The sequence below is a fragment of the Dendrobates tinctorius genome, unplaced genomic scaffold (assembly GCF_039654945.1).
Source record: "Dendrobates tinctorius isolate UK_male_01 unplaced genomic scaffold, ASM3965494v1 ptg000060l, whole genome shotgun sequence".
NCBI lineage: Eukaryota > Metazoa > Chordata > Amphibia > Anura > Dendrobatidae > Dendrobates > Dendrobates tinctorius.
Window position 1 is genome coordinate 7,586,705 of NW_027361728.1, and position 19,571 is coordinate 7,606,275.

Below are 19,571 nucleotides of genomic sequence, written 5' to 3' on the forward strand. Positions count from 1 at the left end.
AAAATGCAAGGAAAGCATACACTGCTAAACATGAACACCACAAGAGTTGTATCCATGTATGGCACAGGTGTCTTGCACATATAGACCCAGAAACAAGAAGAAAGTTAGTTAAACAATAACTTGCTGATGGTATTACAGTTGATCTGGTTAATCAGAGAATGAAATGTAGTAATGGTCAAGAAAATTCTTTCTTAAGAATAGTAGTACAATCAAAACAGCTTCTGAGCTTGATATACAGAGATATTTGTGATCCAATAAGTACTCAAACTTTTGGAAAGAAGATATATTTTCTCACATTTATTGATTATTCTTATTAGAAATATACAATTGTCTATATGTGTCATGACACAGCGGTCTGGTGACTCGGGACCAGGTGCTCCTTCCCTGACCCTACCACTAGGGGGCACACTATCTCACCCTATTATCCGGGAAACTTCGGAAGATGAAGATGCTGGGGCAACCACCCTTGCCTTATCTCCTGAGTTAGCACTCCATCTGTTCTCTTCCCCCACCCATGGAAGAGGGGAGCTATTGTGCACCGCAGTACACCAACCTGACAAACAAAGCTACACAAACAAGAGTTAACAGAAAACTCAAGGCATACAAAAAATTAACTAAAAAAAAACAGAGGAATGCATCAGGGAGTGGAGGATGGGGAATAAACAAAAGTAAAGTAGGGAAGGGAATTATCACACTTGCTAACCACTCAACAGTCATAGATAACTCCGCCAACACTCCTTATATGAACACCTTACCCTCCTGGAGCCATGCAGCAAATGCTAGCTCTGACATGGTTTTGCATAAGAACCCAGATTACAAAGGGGAAGGGAGTGGCTAACTGATCTCAACTGCAAGCTTAGAGTTTTCCAACATGGCCGATTAACCTCTGTTCTGCCAAAAGGAATAAGCACGACTAAAATGAAGGAGAATTGCTGCTTCTCAGTGCTGGAGTAGAAGCAATCACATGTTGCAGTCTTCTGGCTCCACATTGTCATGGTAACCCATGATAATATGCTTCACAGCTAGTGATGAGCTAACGTGCTTGCCACTACTCGTTACTCGCCCGAGTATCACATTACTCGGTGTACACCGAGCATTTCCGTGATTACTCGGCGGGAACTCGGGCCTCCACCCAGCATTTTTGGCGGACTTTAGAAACCCAATCGCGCTGCAGGGATTGTCTGCCAGGCTATGAAATGCCACAGCCATCTTTGTTGTGGTCGTGCAGTGATTGGCTGGCCGCACAGCATCATCAGGGGTATAAGAGACTGGACGCCGCTTTGCTCAGTGCATTAAGCTCCAGATTTAGATAGTGTAGGGAGAGCTGCTGCCAAGATAGGGTCACATTTGGGGATTTATTAGTCAGTGTGGGGTCTACCATCCTAAAGTACTCATATCCAGCTAAACCAACAGTCCTTCTGAGGACTAATTCTGGAATATATAGGTTGCAGTGTTAGGTAGGCAGGGAATTGTACGTCGCTCTATATATCATATCAGTGCAAGGCCTGCAGGCACTGTATGTGTGTATATAGATATCATTGCATACATCAAGAGGGTCCATTCCCTTACTGTCTGCTGCTGCTACCTATAGGATATATTGACCGTATATACTGTAGGGATTTCGACTCGCTCAGGTGCAGCGGGAGACAGTTATGAGGCAGGTTTTCCCAAATTCCATGAGGTTTATTTGCTTCATAAACCATAACTCAGCATATCACCAACATAGCCTCTAGCTTAGGCCAAAAGATCATAAACGTCCGTGGCTTCAGACTCAGACCGAGAGTCTCAGCACATGCTGGGAGGTGTAGTCCTTCCCATATACAACGAATACATAGTCCAGGGCAATGTCCCGAGCAGCGCTCTATCTGCAGCCGCAGACCTAGGAAGGCTTCTCCTTCCTTAGCACACAGGCCACTCTCTGTAGTGTCCCACCTGGACACAGGGAAGTCTGTCCACCTCTGACAGACTCCCTCACACTCTCCCACATGTTCCAAACACCTCAATTACATAGCACTGTAACCACACCCACAGGTGATCACATGGCTATGACATCACTAAAGGTTTTATTGCACATAGACACACACAGGCTTCCCTGACACAGTGTAACAGCAATATCAGCAGTACCTCTGCTGATCAATACACCCTGGAGCCTGCATCCCAAGGCCACCCACCTTGAGCCCCATAATGGTCATTTAGGACCCTGCTCTATTAACTTGCAAAAAAAATTTTCCTAGCCAATTAGACCTGGGGCTAGGTATTGTGGTGTAGTGACCACTGTGTCCGCTAGGGGGCGCTGTGTGGGTGTCCCAGGACGGGTGTACAGGCACATTCAGTGTGGTAACAGTATTGCAAAGCAAACCAGAAGCCTTTTTTTTCTCCATTTGCTTTTTGACTGCACAATATACCCTTATCCTTTTCCTAGCACAGGGTGAAAATCCAGCAATTTTAAAGGGGTCCAAAAATCACTTTTGAGTGCGCAGAGAAATCTTTCATTTTTATTTGGTACGGTAGAGTAGAATTATTTTTGAGTGTCTTACACAATTTCTTGGCACCATTTTGCTGAACCCCCCAAAAAATACATACAGGCCACATATTTTACAGTGTGGTATATCTGTGACATGCCTCATCCATCCGTCTGCTAAAAATTTGGGCATATTAGGACTAAATTACATTTTTTGCTCTGTCACTGTAGTTATATACAGCCCTATTTAGCATAAAAAAGCAAAAAATACAGGCCACATATTTGTCAGTGTGGTATCTCCGTGTCAGCTCATATATCTACGCTCTCCAAGTTTGCCCATTTTAGGCCGGTATTCATCCTCCTGAAGAAGTATGAACGAAATGTGCATCGGGCTGGAGGGACAAGGCACAGACTCCACACAGTAAGAATTTTTGCAGAGTTTATATTCATTTTGGTATTGACCTGTAGGTTCATTGACTGTAGTCTTTAATATTGTTGTACCGTTAGTCAGTACTTTATATAGGTGACGGATATTTCCAAATATACATATGAGACTTAGGTGTTGTGAGTTCATTTTCCCCTTCGTCACTGGGGTCTGGTGAACTCCCTATTCTGGTGAAGGAAGGTAATGAGCCTGATTATCAGGCACCTGAGTCTAATGAGGATGACTGGCTGAGTGGAGTCACGGACTGGATATAAGGCTGCCGACGCCCTTCTGCCCTGCGGGTGATTTCTCTGTGGACTTCTAGGACACCAGTCTGATTCCTGCTCCTCTAAAGCTAGGTTTCTGTTTTGCCTGTTAGCTTTTTGTTTTGTTTTCTGTTTTCCTTGCTTTTCAGTATTCTGCCATTCCCTGCTGGGGTGAGCTGAATCTCCTTTTGCCTGTAGCTCTGTCTTCATTATATTCCTGAGTACTGACATAGCTTTTTTGAAGCCTAGTGTCTTCAGGGCCTTTTTCACTGTCAGTCTGTTGGCTCTTATTTTCATAGGGTTTTTCACGGATTGCAGACAGCAGCCTTCCTGTCCTTTTCTGTTTAGTTAGCTTGGGCCCCACTTTGCTCAGTCTATTTTTCTGTCTGTGTTAGTATTTTCATCTTGCTTCACCGTCATTATATGTTGGGGGCTGCCTATTGCTTTGGGGTCTGCTCTGGGGCAGTTTAGATTTCCCCTTTCGTTCTTTAGGCCTATTTAATTCTCCGGCTGTGATCGAGGGGTCTAGGGCTTCGTAGGAACCCCCCACGGCTACTACTAGTTGTGTTGATAGGTTCAGGGGTCTGCAATCCGATAGCTGCCAACTTCTCTGGTTTTCTGGACTTAGCTAGCATTTCTGTTTTTGCCTCCTACGGTGACTCAATCATAACAATTAGGTATATAACACTCCTTGTCTTCAGGACATAGTTTATTATTTCCCTCAAACATTTATGTCCCTCCACACTTCCGAGCCTCTTTTTAATGTCCTCTGGTTTCACCAAATGCCACGTATCCACACCGACCCTGTTTAGGCGGATCTTGTTCCTCTTCCAAAACTTCCCGTTTACCAAATTCCAAATCCATGTGGCGCACCACAACCTCCCCATTCCTTGCCATGAAAGACAGGACACTGCTTTATTCATCTTGATCCCAGATTTGTTCACTCACTGAACAGACCTCGCTCCATGCCGCACCTTTCCGAAAACGATATCATATCCTACCACCAAAACCTAGGAGACATAGCCATAGCTGCAACATATCAAACTTCATATCCTTAATCACATCCCTGTAGGGCCTTTTCCAAAAACCAATCTTTCCCAGATGTATTGCCAGTACATCTGAAGCTTGGGCCAAGCAAACAAATCTTTGAAATTTGGAGCGTAACTGTTTCTAAACCATCCCCCCGCCTTCTCATCCACCGTGAAACCGCTAGATTCCTTGGCACCCAAGCTGCCAACTATCTATGCAGACCGCTGCCCTTAATGCTGCCCAGAAGACAAATGACCGTCCCATAATCCACCAGCGCAGTTATCCATACTTAAACAAAATCAACGCTGGACCAACGTACTCTTAGCACCTCACAGACTCCCAACGACCGATCCTCTTCGTCACTTCCTAGCCTAAGCCTCTCCTGACTGTCTCTATGGCTGCTCCCATCAGATGTTAATGCCCATTGTAATCCTCAGAAAGGATAACTTCCTAGTCCAAACACCTCTTTTTATTGCCTCAAATTGAAAATGTGACAGAAAATAACCGTCCTTATGTATCAATAACAGGGCACCAAACGCGCCCATTATCCACAGAAAGAACTCTTCATATAAATCCACTAAACATATAAGGAGAACTAACCACATCAAACAACCTTACCTTGCAACCTTTGTCTACGACATCGTTTTTTTGAAAATGTGACAGAAACGAACCGTTTTTTATGCACTAATAACAGGGCACCCAACGTGCCAATTATACACAGAAAGAACTCTTCCTATAAATCCACTGGACATATAAGGAGAGCCAACCACTTTAAACCTTTGCAACCTTTGCCTTCGACATCCATTTAGGAGGTACGGATAAATGTCGTCCCCCTGTTCTCAAACCCATTCGCATCCCATTTCCGCAGCACTCCTTCCCGAAATCTAGAAGGACTGACTAACTCCCTCAATTGAAAAGAAAAAACCTAAAATAAGGTTGCCAGGAAAGCGCCCTGAAAAGGAGGTAACTCCTGTGAAGAGGAACAGACATTCAGACATTCGATACCCTCAGTTACCGATGACCTTTACGTAAAAGAATTGTGATGAATTTCTTTAAATGTACTAGGCCCCTCCATTTACCACCACACAAATTGCTGAAACCCTCAAATTATTGAAGGAGAGCCTATTTAAACAGTCCAGCCCTTTTACCCAAAGCCACATCTTTATATAATTGTTTAGAAAGCAAAGCCCACTTCAAGTTTCGGTAGACAACCAAATTTTAACATCAACAAGAGGAATCCTGAAAACCGTCCCTAAAACCCTCTCTTACCCGTGGGCTGCCGTCTTATTAAGACACCTATTTAGGAAGCCTCTCTTCCTGACAAAATAACCTTGACCCTTTTTTCAATTCCATCATTATCCCCTTTGCTTTCTTTCCATGAAACACTTTACCACCCCATGACCTACTTAAATAATAAACACGACCCTTTCTCCATTGCCACCGAGTCTCCTGACTGTTACAAAGTCCCGATGCATACGGGAAACGATTGTTTCCTATGCCCCAGCCTACCCGGGGCCCTTATCCTGCTTTTCACTGTCGAAACTGCCCAACATATTTAGCCTAAAAAACCTCACTAATCACATTCATGTAACCACAAATCCCAAGCATTTCTCCGGGGACCTTTCGTAAATAACGATACCTAGTATAGCGGATAACTGTACCCATCAGAGAAGATTCTCCAAATTAAACGAACCCTCTTTTTATCCTTACCTCACCTTGTCTAAATTAAAACGTTCCACTTGAAGCAATGAAAATATCTCAACATATTGTCCTTTCCAAATCGTGTCCCCTACCCCATGTTTCAAGTGCACCCCCAAAGTACCCTCAAACACAAACCTCACCCTTAGCATGCTCATCTAATAGCAATGAATCCACTCTTTCCTCCTTGCCTCCTGCCTTCACTAATGGGCTGCACTTCATGCTAAACTGGATGTATGTATCTCATCCACTCATTTCGTCTTAAAAAAACACCTATCCTTAGCACTACCCAGCCTTGCTGCGGAAGGTGCTATCCTGCCTTGAGGAGTCCCAGATCCCCATAACCCGTAGTGATCCCAGATCCCCATAACCTGACTAAATACTGTATGGATCCCAGATCCCTATAACCGGACAAACTTCCGTAGCCCATGCAAAATAAACATTATGCCTCTGCTAGCCCCCCTTAATAAAACAAAATTTCTAACACATACACTCATAAAAGGCTAGCAAAGGGTTAATAAGGAAAAAATGATCAGTCTCACCTGGCTGCCTGGGTGCTGTAATCCCAGCAGCTGCAGACCCTGAATCCGGTTGAATCGATTCATGCTGGTCCCTGAAATGTTGCGGTGTCCTAATGCTTCACGCCATCCTGGTGATCGACCTGCTGCCTGCATGTTCCATCAGTCTCCCCCTTGCTCTTTGCCCCTAGGCCAGCCTGACACTGCCCGCCATCTTGTTGAAGTGCCGATTCTGCAGCTGAATGGGTGGTGCCGGCTGGCTGCCGCATGCGATGGTATCCCCGCTAAGGGGCCTGCGTACCAGCCCCCATCCCTCTCACAGTATCCTCCTGACCACTCCAAGCGGATCTGCCACCCAACAGGGCGTCCACCGCACCTGGACCGTAAGCCTTCTGTGACGATGTAGAGAGGGAGGCCGACTCGTCCTCCATTGCAGGCCCCACCGCCTAATCGGATTCCTCCCGGTTCTCGTAATGTGAGCTGCCGGCTTACAGCTCACACTCCGAGCCGGAGGGTCCCAGTAGGGGCTCCTGATGCGGTGCCGAACCAGAAGGGGACCTGCGGACTAAGGTATGCTGGAGAATTAGCTCTCTGCGGCCAACATCCGTCCTGCAGTACCTGAGGTGACCCGGTCACAGCTCCCTGTAGCAAGCCTTGGAAGGCAGCTTGCATCCAGCTAGCACCCAGCGACTCCTCAGCATACCTCAGTTGTTGGAGCATTGTTTCCACCTCCATAATTAAGGTTCTACAGAAGAGAGCCCACAGCTTCTTGTCACTATGTGGGGGAACCTAAAATGGTTGCCACAATAAGATGGTCACTGTCTTTATAATGGTAACTCGTGCTCCAGCTCTGACCCTGCCTCCCCCTCATCCCAGCACTAGCCCCCACCTTATCCAAACACATTAACCCCGTAGTACCATCCTAATCCCTAACTCCAGCTCACTATATTCCCACTCAACCCTGTCATGTCGGCCTCCCTTTTAAGGCCTGCGGCCCAGTACGGCCTTTCTTATCAGTCATACATATGTAGATCGATTTCGTGGCAAAAAAAAATACAGCTGCGTTCTGTATGTGCCAAGATGTATGCAAATATTAAATAAAGCTGCACTACTGCTATATAGAATATACTTACAAAATGGAAGTACTTAGCACACAAATTGGACGATTTGTGTGTGCCCATCAGGCACAATAAGGCAATTTCTCTTTGAAGAGATCCTAGCCTAAGATTTATCAAACTGATGTCTACCAGGCCAAAAAGCCTACAAAACTTAAAAGGTGGGTAGGGACGAGGGCTTATTCAACCCATAAGGGAGACGTTAACTACCTCCTCTTTTTTTTGTATTTGTGATCCACCCCATGCCGCCAGCTTAATCATATTGTGGCATGGAGTGCATGAAGGAATCCTGTGATTAGCATCAGAACCCATGGGGTGCGTTCACATGCTGTTTTATCATGTGGATTTTTCTGTTGCCGAAATTCATGTAAAAATCATTAAAAAAAACAACTTGTGGAGTGGCGCATTTTTCCATTGTTTTTGTATATAGGGCTATATATTTTTCAGGATCAGTTGATTTAGTGATCAAATTTGGAGGGATTCTTTTTCAAGCAGAAACACCTCAAGATTTGACTTACAGGATATGTTCAGACAATCCTTACATAGTGTTTATGTAGTAAAAAATTAATGAGTGCTATTCTCTTTTTAATTTAAGTATTTATATAGGGTGATTGCTTTATCTGGAGTAACATTGAGTTGTTCTTTAAGGGTAATACAGAGACAAGATTCCCAAATGCTAAAGTATTTTTAAAATTATGGTCATACTTTAACATAAAACTAGAGGAACATTCAGTACATCCAGTACATATATAGTATGCTAAATTGTCAGCCTCAGAACTTGAAAAATATGTACTCTATCAAAAATTTTATGTATATCAGATTATGAGGTTGGACAGGGGAATATCCATTGTTATATTTGAGATGCCAGTAAATGGGCAAAAACGATTAGGAAACATGAATCTTGTTTTCTTTGGAGAGAATGTAAAAGAAGTTGTAGAAATACCATTACTGCGATACATATATGTAACTGTCACTTTTATTCCTTTAAATCGATCAGCCACTTACAGACAATTTAAACACAATTACATATATAAGTACTAATGTGGTTTTTTACCGTTTCTCTGAGCAATACAATATTTGCTTCCTGGAGTGTACATGGGCTGCAACAAGCCCAAACTTCCCATTCGGGTTTCCAGTAAAATATAAGCCAAAGCAATCCAAAGGAAAATATATAACCTGCAATGCAAAGGGCTTTCTTCCATCGAAGTGTTCTATAACCAAATATTTCCTGTAAGAAAGAGTGAAAAAAACAATCAATGAAAGAGTGAAAAAAATCAAATTCTAGTTTTAAGAAGCACTCCTCCCATCAAAGTTTTTATCCTCTTAATATATTGCCATCATCATATTACTGTATATAGCACTGTGTAGTTACAATTGCACATTTTGCCTTTCTACTCAGTTAATTCTTCTCTTTTCTCTGCTCTATGTAGAAACAGGAATTCTCTTTTCCCTACATGAATAATCTCCCCCCTTCGGGTATGTGCACACGTAATTTTTAGGTTGTGCGAATTCTGTTGAAAAATCCACAGGTAAATACGCAGGACAAAAGTCCTGCGGTTTATCTGCGGTTTTGCCCTGCGGTTTCACACCTCATAATGGATAAGGTGTGAAACCGCAGCAGAATCTGCACAAAGAATTGACATGCTGCGTATTGTAAACCGCAGCAAAACCGCGCGGAAAAATCCGCAGCATGTGCACAGTGTTTTTCAGTTTACCTTTGAAAACAATGCTACTGTACAACGCACCTAAATCTGCTGCGGACCCGCAGGGCCAAAACCTCTGCAGATCCGCAGCAGAATCCGCACCGTGTGCACATAGCCTTCAACTTCTGACTAGTGATGAGCAAATTTGTTCATAAAACAATTGCTAAACATAAATTCGGCACAAATATGGCAGATTCGGATTCATGATCGGAAAAAAGAGCAAAGTTTTATAACATCGGTAAAAAACAAATCAGTAACAGGTAAAAGTGTGGGAAAATGCTTGCGCTGCTGCAAAAAAAATTTCAGAACTTTAGCAACATTAATGGTAGTGCATCATGAGTGTTTGGCATGTGTTTGATAAGGGGAGGGGGTTTGCAGAGCTCAGAGGTACGGCGTTCTTGTAAGCCCAGCACATCAGTCTTTTTTTTCCCTAACTTTATGTGTATACATTGTGGCTAGCCAATCGGGGTGCAGGAAACATTCACAAAGTCCTGACATTACGGCTTGTGTCACTGGCTGCTGAAATCACATGTCCCTCTCCATATAAATAGTGGACATCTTGTTTTAACACCATTTTAGCACTGTAACAGCGCAGAGAGGCTGCTTCTGAGAATGCCACTGTTAGGCCTCTTTCACACATCAGGTTTTCGCCGTCAGGCGCGATCCGGCGCTTTTGACAGAAACCGGATCCGGCGAAATGCAATGCCGGATCCGGTTTCCCCCCCATTGACTTGCATTTGCGCCGGATCGCGCCGGATGGCCATGCGTTTCATCCGGTTTTCGCCGGATCCGGCAATGTGTCGCGATCCGGCGTCTGGAAAAAACGGCTACTGTAACGTTTTTTGTCTCCGGCGAAAAAGCCGGACACGCCGGATCCGGCGCGTCCGGCTTTTTCACACAATGAAAGCCTATGAGCGCCGCAATGCGCCGGATCCGGTTTTTTGGTCTGAGCATGCTCAGTAGCTCTGCCCACAGGAGATATATAAAAGCAAGACAATGGGACCCTCAGCCACACCCAACATGCCACCCAAGCCAAGAACCAGGAGCAGGAGAAGGCAGCAGACATCTGCAGCAGCAGCACCATCAGCACCACCCCAAATGGAGCAGCAAATGGAACATGCTGAGGAGGGGAGTCCAGCAGCAGATGAGAGACGGTAATTATCAAATCCCCCATTCCTCCAAACTAGGGCCATGGAATATCAAGATATTCATTGGCCCTTTGTTTCTCTTTATTCAACAGCCGCCAAAGAGATGCAGCAGCAGCAGCAGCAGCAGAAATGGCATCACTGGCAGCAGCAACAGCAGCAGCAATACCCACAGCCATGGAGTCTGGCCATCAACAGGACAGCACATCATCTTCTGGGAGCCCTCCCTCGCATCGTCAGCGTTTGACGGTAAGTTTTTATTTCCAAAATCCATCATCTCTGTAATATATGTCTATTCATTGCCTTTTATTTCAAAACAGGAATCACAAGATGAAGAGGAGCTCCCAGAAGAAGAAGGAAGGGGTGGACAGACACCTGGAGTGGGCTCACAATTGGTAAGTTTTTTGCATCAAACGCAGAAACACAACATCACACTACACACAACACATAGAAAACAATGTTCTGCAGACCACACACAGCAAACAAATGCCTACATCCAAAGACATAACATTTTTTGTTTTCTTCTCTAGTCTTCCCAATCTGGTGCTCGGCCAAGAGGTCCTCGCAGTGCCTCCCAGGGTCGTCGGCGACAGCAACGCGGCGGTCACCAGCGTGTAAGTATAAATATTTTTGCTTTGTTTTTTTGCACTTTTTATTTCATTTTTTTTGTGGAGGCTAATGTTATTTTTGTCTTTTTCTTTAACAGCCTTCACAGCGTGCTCCCGACTCTGACGGTGAGGATGGAGGACTCGATGTGGACCACCTCATCGATCTCGTCAGACAAAGGGAGCCGCTCTAGAATATGGCTGACCGCTGCCACGCTGACCTTATCGTTACCCGACGACTCTGGGAGGAAATCTGTTCGCTCCTTGTGGGCCGCTGGGAGGACCTCGATGTTCGGGCCCAGATTAAAGAGCGTAAGTATATACAATACCGGTTGCTTGATGTAAACCAGTGTTTCCCGAACTCCAGTCCTCGTGGTCCCCACGGATCATGTGTTCAGGATTTCTATTTACTATGGAAATCCTGAAAACATGACCCCTGGGGACCATGAGGACTGGAGTTTGTGAAACACTGATGTTGTATACTAACCACTCCTTTCTCGTTTCAGGGAACAGAATTGTGAATCGGTGGCGGTCTGTGAGGGATCGTTTCAAGAAGGAGTTCAATAAAGAGATGCGGGCCCCGAGTGGATCTGGAGGACGCAGGAGCAAGTACAAGTACGCACAAGCCCTGTCGTTCCTCCGGGAAACAATGCTCACCAGAAGGTAAATATTACACACCACATGTGAAAAAAAATGTTAGATGTAACTTTTTTTTTTCAGCCAGGGCCATACCATGTCAGTATTTTAATTGTTTTTTTTTCTCTTTATTCCACAGCACGGTGAGCAGCACTCGGGAGCCTGCACGATTGGACCCTTCTGAGGCGATCCCTGAGGAGACCGGCACCGAGGGACACTTCGACCGCCCCGGTACATCTGCACCTTCCCAGCCTTCCCACACATTCGACCCATCTGTCCCATCCACCAGCACAGGAGCATCGTGGCCGCCTACATTACATGAAGCTGCTGGTGAGGAGATCGCTTTCCCTTTACCCCACCCTTCTGCCCCTGCCACCTCTAGTACACCTGCGGGTACTGGGCAGCAGCGGCAGAGGGGTCAGGAAAAGAGTTATGCGCAAGAGTTCTTGCATCTGAATGCATCTTTCCAGAACTGTCTAAAAGTCTTGTCAGAGCAAATCTCCGCAGGCTTTCAGCAGATCAACTCCAGCATTCTGGAGGTGAAGACACTTCTGCAAACCATGCATTCAGAAGCAAGATCTTCGCCAAACCACACCTTTTTCAGGTCTTTTGTGGAGCGCATGGCAACACTATCTCCTACCCAGCAGATGCATGTAATGCATTCGTGCCACGGTGCTCTACAGCAGGTTACCTCCCAACCTCCACCTCCCACCACTGTAGTTCCTCCACCTGCACCCCCTCCAGCCACTTTCCATCCTCCCCCTCCTATTACATCTGCACCCCCTCCAGCCACTTTCCATCCTCCCCCTCCTATTACATCTGCACCCCCTCCAGCCACTTTCCATCCTCCCCCTCCTATTACATCTGCACCCCCTCCAGCCACTTTCCATTCCCCCCCTCCTATTACATACCAGCAACCTCACCAGTACCAGCAACCTCCCCAGTACCAGACATCTCCCCACTTCCAGCAACCTGCCCCGTACCAAACTCCTTCCCCGTACCAAACTCCTTCCCCATACCAAACTCCTTCCCCATACAACTTTCCATCAACATCATCTGCTCCTACAGTCCCTGCCCAACCCTCCACTCCACCGCCCACCACCTCTTCTGCCTCCAACATGTCCACCCATTCTGTAGCTTTTTCCACACCTTCACCTCTAACTGATCCTTCCCCACCACGATCCCAGTCCTCTCTCCACACACCCAGTGTCGAAGTGTCCCGCAGCCCCTCCAGCAGTATTTCCACCCCACACTACACAGATTTGTAATGTGTGTTTTTTAATAAAAATGCCCATTGGGTTTAAAACCTTTATTAAAAAAGTTTTTTGCACTTTAAAAACATTTTACAAAAAAAAAAAATTTTTAAATAAAAGTTAAATTATCGTTTCACAATGGTTGTCTGTCTTTTCTTTCTGCGGCGAACTATGTTTAAAAAAAAAGGTTAAATACAGGGTATTTCAAAGGTAAAAAGGTATTCAAAACCAGGTATATAACTGTGGGTAAATTTTAGCTTTTTGCCACAGTTGTGTTCCTGGTTGTGTTTGAAGCAAAGTATTTCACCTAAAAAGTTGTGTTTATTGTTGGTGATTTCCTAACAATGTACACAACTTTTGTTAAAAGGTTAAATACTTTGCATAAAACACAACCAGGTACACACCTGTGGCCTAAAGCTAAAAATAGTAGACCATGACAAGATAGCCAACTTTGGTTGGCAAAGGTATATACTGTTGGTCCAGAAGGTACACAAGTTGGGTTAGGGCACAAATCTTTCACACTCTGTCATCCTGCCAGTGTACTCTGCCTTGAGTGGCCACAAGGGTCAATTTTAAAAACCGGATCCGGCGTAATCCGTCGAAAAACGGATAGAAAAACGGATGAACCGGATGAGACGGATCCGGTTTTGTCTGTCAAGAACAAGACGGATCCGGCAGAAAACCGGATCCGGCACATCAGGTTTTACAAAACATTTGCCGGATCCGGCATTCCGGCACGACGCCAGATCGCGCCTGACGCCGAAAACCTGATGTGTGAAAGTAGCCTAAACAGCAAGATTTTAGCTAGCTAAGGCCTCTTTCACACATCAGTTTTTTGCCTTCAGGCGCGATCCGGCTTTTTTTGGAAAAAACGGATCCGGCAAAATGCAATGCCGGATCCGGTTTTTCCCCATTGACTTGCATTAGCGCCGGATCGTGCCGGATGGCATTGCGTTTCATCCGTTTTTTGCCGGATTCGGCAACTTGTCTCATTCCGGCGTCTTGAAAAAACGTCTACTGTAACATTTTTTATCTCCGGCGAAAAAGCCGGAAGCGCCGGATCCGGCGCTTCCAGCTTTTTGCTACAATGAAAGTCTATGGGCGCCGGAATGCGCCGGATCCAGAAAAAGACGGATCCAGCAACTGGATCCGGTTTTTTTAAGTCTGCGCATGCTCAGATCCAATTGGCCAGCCGCCAGGAACAGAGACGGATCCAGCAAAAAAACGGATCCGTTTCTACAGTTCTCCAAAATTTATGCCGGATCCGTTTTTTCTAAAAAAAGCCGGATCATGCCTGACGGCAAAAAACTGATGTGTGAAAGTAGCCTTAGTGGTTGTATATCAGTCAGACAGTGCAACTAGATAATATCCAGTGTGGCTGCAAAATTTACCTTCCAGAATTTTTTTGGGGGGGCCATTACTGAGGTCCACAGGCAAAGTCAGCAGAGCACATGTCCTACAAGTACGAGTATAGCATTCTAAATAATATTTTTTCCGTATCTAAATGTGAAAAAGCCTGCTGGATCCCACATTTTACGTAGATAGATAGGTAGATGTATATTAGGCTAGTTTCACACTAGCGTTTATTTGACGCAGCGCATGGCGCCGCTAAGCCCCGCCCTCTGCCGGCTCCCTGCCCGCCCCATCCGGTCATCGCCGCCTACTATTGCACATGGACGCTTGCGATCTGTGCACCCTATCTTTAGCATAGGGTGCGCAGATCGTGCGCTGGCCGTGCGCTAGTAGGATTTTGGAGTGGGCTGCGCACTTTTGAAGGTGCGCCGAAAGCAGCATGTTGCATTTCGGCGCGCACGGCGCACCTTCAAAAGTGCGCAGCGCATGCCAAAATCCTACTAGCGCACGGCCAGCGCACGATCTGCGCACCCTATGCTAAAGATAGGGTGCGCAGATCGCAAGCGTCCATGTGCGATAGTAGGCGGCGATGACCAGATGGGGTGGGCACGAAGCCGGCAGGGGGCAGGGCTTAGCGGTGCCATGCACTGCGTCGAATGAACACTAGTGTGAAACTAGCCTTAGTCAGATAGTGTATTGAGCTACTGTCCAGTGTGGCTGTTAAATTTACCTTCCAGCATTTTTTTCTCTCTTTTTTGGACATTACTGAGGTCCACAGTCAAAGCCAGCAGGTCACGTGTTGTGCACTGCTTCTATTGTGATCCATGCACGAGTATAGCATTCTAATTCACATGTAGCTAGTAAAAAAAATTTAAAGAGCCTGCTGTATCCCACCTTGTCATTTAGTGTTGTGGTGAGGTAAAACTGTCTGCAGACCTAAGGCACATTTAAAAAAAAGTTAAATAGTTAAATTTTTTTCTGTTACTAAATGTGAAACAGCCTGCTGTATCCCACATTGTCATTTTGTGGCGGTGATATGAACCTGTCTGCAGACATAAAGCACATTAAAATAATATATATATATATATATATATATATATATATAATTTTTCAGCTGCAAAAAGTTAGACAACCCATCATATCACATTTTGTCATTTGGTTGGGTTGAAATTAAGCTGTAGAGGCCTGATCCATACGCCACAAAAAATTCTTCTCTTATTAACGATACTTAGTGATAAGCAAACATGTTCGCCATTACTCGATACTCGCCCGAGCGTCTCACTGCTCGGAGCTCGCGAGTATTTCCGGAGTTGCTTGGCGGGAGCTCGGGTCCCCACCCTGCATGTTTGACGCTCTTTAGAGAGCTAATGAACATCCAGGGATTGTCTATCACACACTGTATGCCGCAGCCATGTTGGTTGTGGCAATACAGTGATTGGCTATATCAGACCTGGCGCCACTATGCTCATCACAGTCTACTACGGAATCAGTGAGTGTAAGGAGAGTTGCTGCTGAGCTAGGGAGAGATTTGCTTGGTTCTTAGTTGAGATGGATTTGTGTATAATATATGGTATACCCACACTATCCGTCCTTCTGAGGACTAATAAAGCTGCATAGATGTCATTGCTAGGCAGACAGTGTATGTGGCAGACTGCAGTGCATATAGCAAGAGGGTCCATTCCAGTTCTATCTGCTGATGCTGCTATTACAGATATTTGTAGACATAGCCCCAGGTATCAGGGGCCAGGAATATTTTTATTTACAGTCCAGCTATTTAAAACTGTGGTTTGTCCATCACATGGATCAGAGATTAAAAGTGGACTCAAAATTCTGCATTTCTGGCCTCCCTTTAAATTTTGTTGTAGCGTGTTAGCAAAGTTATTGACACCAGTTTACTGGTAACATTAGTTACCTACAGGCCAGCTATTTCAAGCAGTGGTTTGTCCATCACACGGATCACATAAGTTTGTTCCAAATTCAGCCATTTGTAGTGAACGTGGAAAATATTATCCTCCATTTAAAATAGGCAAGGTGCGTGCCAAGGGACAGGGAACTGGGCATGATGGTGATGGTGCATGCAGAGGCAGAGGTCTTGGGCAAGTTGAAATTGTGCCACAGCAAACACCCACATATTCTCGATTGACCTTCCTGTCCAAATTAATAGGGGACCGCAGCACACCACTATTGAACCCAGAGCAGTGTTAAAAGGTTGTTGGTTGGACAGTGGATAATGCTTCCAGTAACTTTGCCACCACCACCACCCTGTCTTCCACCGTTCAAATCTCAGCAGCCATGAGTCTGGGCTGCATATTTCTCACCCTGATCTTCCTTCCTCCCACCATGCCGGAGACAACTGATCCTACACTTGGTCACTACGAAGAGCTGTTCACTTTTCCATTTTTAGATTCGGGCCTCTCGCCCAGTTCACTTGAAGTGGGGCTAGAGGAAATCTCATGTAACGATGCCCAAATATTTGAGCAACCACGGTCACATTAAGGCGACAGGAGGTCGGATGATGATGAGTCAGGTTGTGGATAATATAGTAACTGACCCAAGCTGGCAGGAGGACATGCAGAGCGATGACAGCAGCACACAAGGGGAGGGAGGTGTAGCACCTCAACAAGCAAGAAGAAGCAGTGTGGTGGCCGCAGTCTGAAGGCAGGCAACTGTTCCCCGTAACACCAACACAACGAAAGTCGCCAGTCCAACTGTTAGGTCTTCCCGAGTGTGGCTGTTTTCTTAAGGACTCTCCAGATAATCTCATAAAAGGCCATTTGCACCACCTGCCATGCCAGTGGTAGCAAAACTACGAGCCTGACCAACACCAGCCTGATCAGGCACATGGCAGCAAAGCACCCGACTTTGTGGGCCAAACACAAGGGTCCAGGAACAGTGTCTGCGGGTGACACCACTGCTTCTACCACTGTTGTGTGTGCAAGCCCTGTCCATGGTGCATGCAAAGATGACTCCTGCCCTGCACCTGTCATTGTACACATTCAACTAGCACCATCAGCAAGCACGTCCACATCCTTGTCCTATCACTGTGTTCAGTTGTCCTTACTAAAGTCCTTTGAACGCAAGCGCAAATACGAAGCCAACGCCCCACAGGCCACACTACTAAATTCACACATTTCGCGCCTGCTTGTGCTCGAAATGTTGCCTTTTAGGCTCAGGGAGAAGGAAGCTTTCCACAACGTGATGGCGGTGGCCGTCCCTCAGTACTCGGTCCCCAACCGCCACTACTTTTCCAGGTGTGCCATTCTCGCATTACACAAGCACGTGTCCCACAACATTAGCCGTGCCCTCAACAATGCTAACCACAGACACGTGGACAAGTGCTTGTGGGCAGTTACAGTACATCTCACTGACAGCACACTGGGTTAACATAGTGGAAGCTGGGACTTAGTCGGACCTTGGGATGGAACACGTCCTCCCAACACCAAGGATTGCGGGCCCTAGGTCAATCAGGGTCAGCGTCAGACTGGAGCACATTGGGCCCACCAGAGAAAATCATTCTTGGGGCCCACTATGTAGCTACATAGAAATAAATACAAGACAACCAATTGTGTGGTACAACACACTATTATCAGGGTATAATATAAGGTAGTACATGTCTTAATTATGTAGCAGGGGTTGGGGTAGAATCATAGAGGGGTAGCCCCCTCATAGAATATAATGTAGCCTCTCTCATAGATTATAATGTAGGCTCCCTCATAAAATAAAATGCATCCCACTTCATAGGGTATAATGCAGCACCCCACAAAATATAATGCAACCCCCTCATAAGGTATAACACAGTCCCCACCATAGAATATAATGTAGCGCCCTCATAGGGCATAATGCAGTCCCCCTCATATACAGTGGGGAAAAAAAGTATTTAGTCAGTCAGCAATAGTGCAAGTTCCACCACTTAAAAAGATGAGAGGCGTCTGTAATTTACATCATAGGTAGACCTCAACTATGGGAGACAAACTGAGAAAAAAAAATCCAGAAAATCACATTGTCTGTTTTTTTTTCATTTTATTTGCATATTATGGTGGAAAATAAGTATTTGGTCAGAAACAAGCAATCAAGATTTCTGGCTCTCACAGACCTGTAACTTCTTCTTTAAGAGTCTCCTCTTTCCTCTACTCATTACCTGTAGTAATGGCACCTGTTTAAACTTGTTATCAGTATAGAAAGACACCTGTGCACACCCTCAAACAGTCTGACTCCAAACTCCACTATGGTGAAGACCAAAGAGCTGTCAAAGGACACCAGAAACAAAATTGTAGCCCTGCACCAGGCTGGGAAGACTGAATCTGCAATAGCAAACCAGCTTGGAGTGAAGAAATCAACTGTGGGAGCAATAATTAGAAAATGGAAGACATACAAGACCACTGATAATCTCCCTCGATCTGGTGCTCCACGCAAAATCCCACCCCGTGGGGTCAGAATGATCACAAGAACGGTGAGCAAAAATCCCAGAACCACGCGGGGGGACCTAGTGAATGAACTGCAGAGAGCTGGGACCAATGTAACAAGGCCTACCATAAGTAACACACTACGCCACCATGGACTCAGATCCTGCAGTGCCAGACGTGTCCCACTGCTTAAGCCTGTACATGTCCGGGCCCGTCTGAAGTTTGCTAGAGAGCATTTGGATGATCCAGAGGAGTTTTGGGAGAATGTCCTATGGTCTGATGAAACCAAACTGGAACTGTTTGGTAGAAACACAACTTGTCGTGTTTGGAGGAAAAAGAATACTGAGTTGCATCCATCAAACACCATACCTACTGTAAAGCATGGTGGTGGAAACATCATGCTTTGGGGCTGTTTCTCTGCAAAGGGGCCAGGACGACTGATCCGGGTACATGAAAGAATGAATGGGGCCATGTATCGTGAGATTTTGAGTGCAAACCTCCTTCCATCAGCAAGGGCATTGAAGATGAAACGTGGCTGGGTCTTTCAACATGACAATGATCCAAAGCACACCGCCAGGGCAACGAAGGAGTGGCTTCGTAAGAAGCATTTCAAGGTCCTGGAGTGGCCTAGCCAGTCTCCAGATCTCAACCCTATAGAAAACCTTTGGAGGGAGTTGAAAGTCCGTGTTGCCAAGCGAAAAGCCAAAAACATCACTGCTCTAGAGGAGATCTGCATGGAGGAATGGGCCAACATACCAACAACAGTGTGTGGCAACCTTGTGAAGACTTACAGAAAACGTTTGACCTCTGTCATTGCCAACAAAGGATATATCACAAAGTATTGAGATGAAATTTTGTTTCTGACCAAATACTTATTTTCCACCATAATATGCAAATAAAATGAAAAAAAAACAGACAATGTGATTTTCTGGAATTTTTTTTCTCAGTTTGTCTCCCATAGT

The 19,571-nt window shown here is 45.5% G+C and overlaps 1 protein-coding gene across 1 annotated transcript in view; it reads right to left on the bottom strand.

The window, feature by feature from the left end:
• The window catches only part of LOC141092484 (probable cation-transporting ATPase 13A4), a 374,510-nt gene that overhangs the window by 309,069 nt on the left and 45,870 nt on the right, over positions 1–19,571 (bottom strand). The window contains exon 2 of the mRNA XM_073578655.1: positions 8,566–8,739. Coding sequence (XP_073434756.1) covers positions 8,566–8,739 — 174 coding nt within the window. The remainder of the gene's footprint in view (positions 1–8,565; positions 8,740–19,571) is intronic.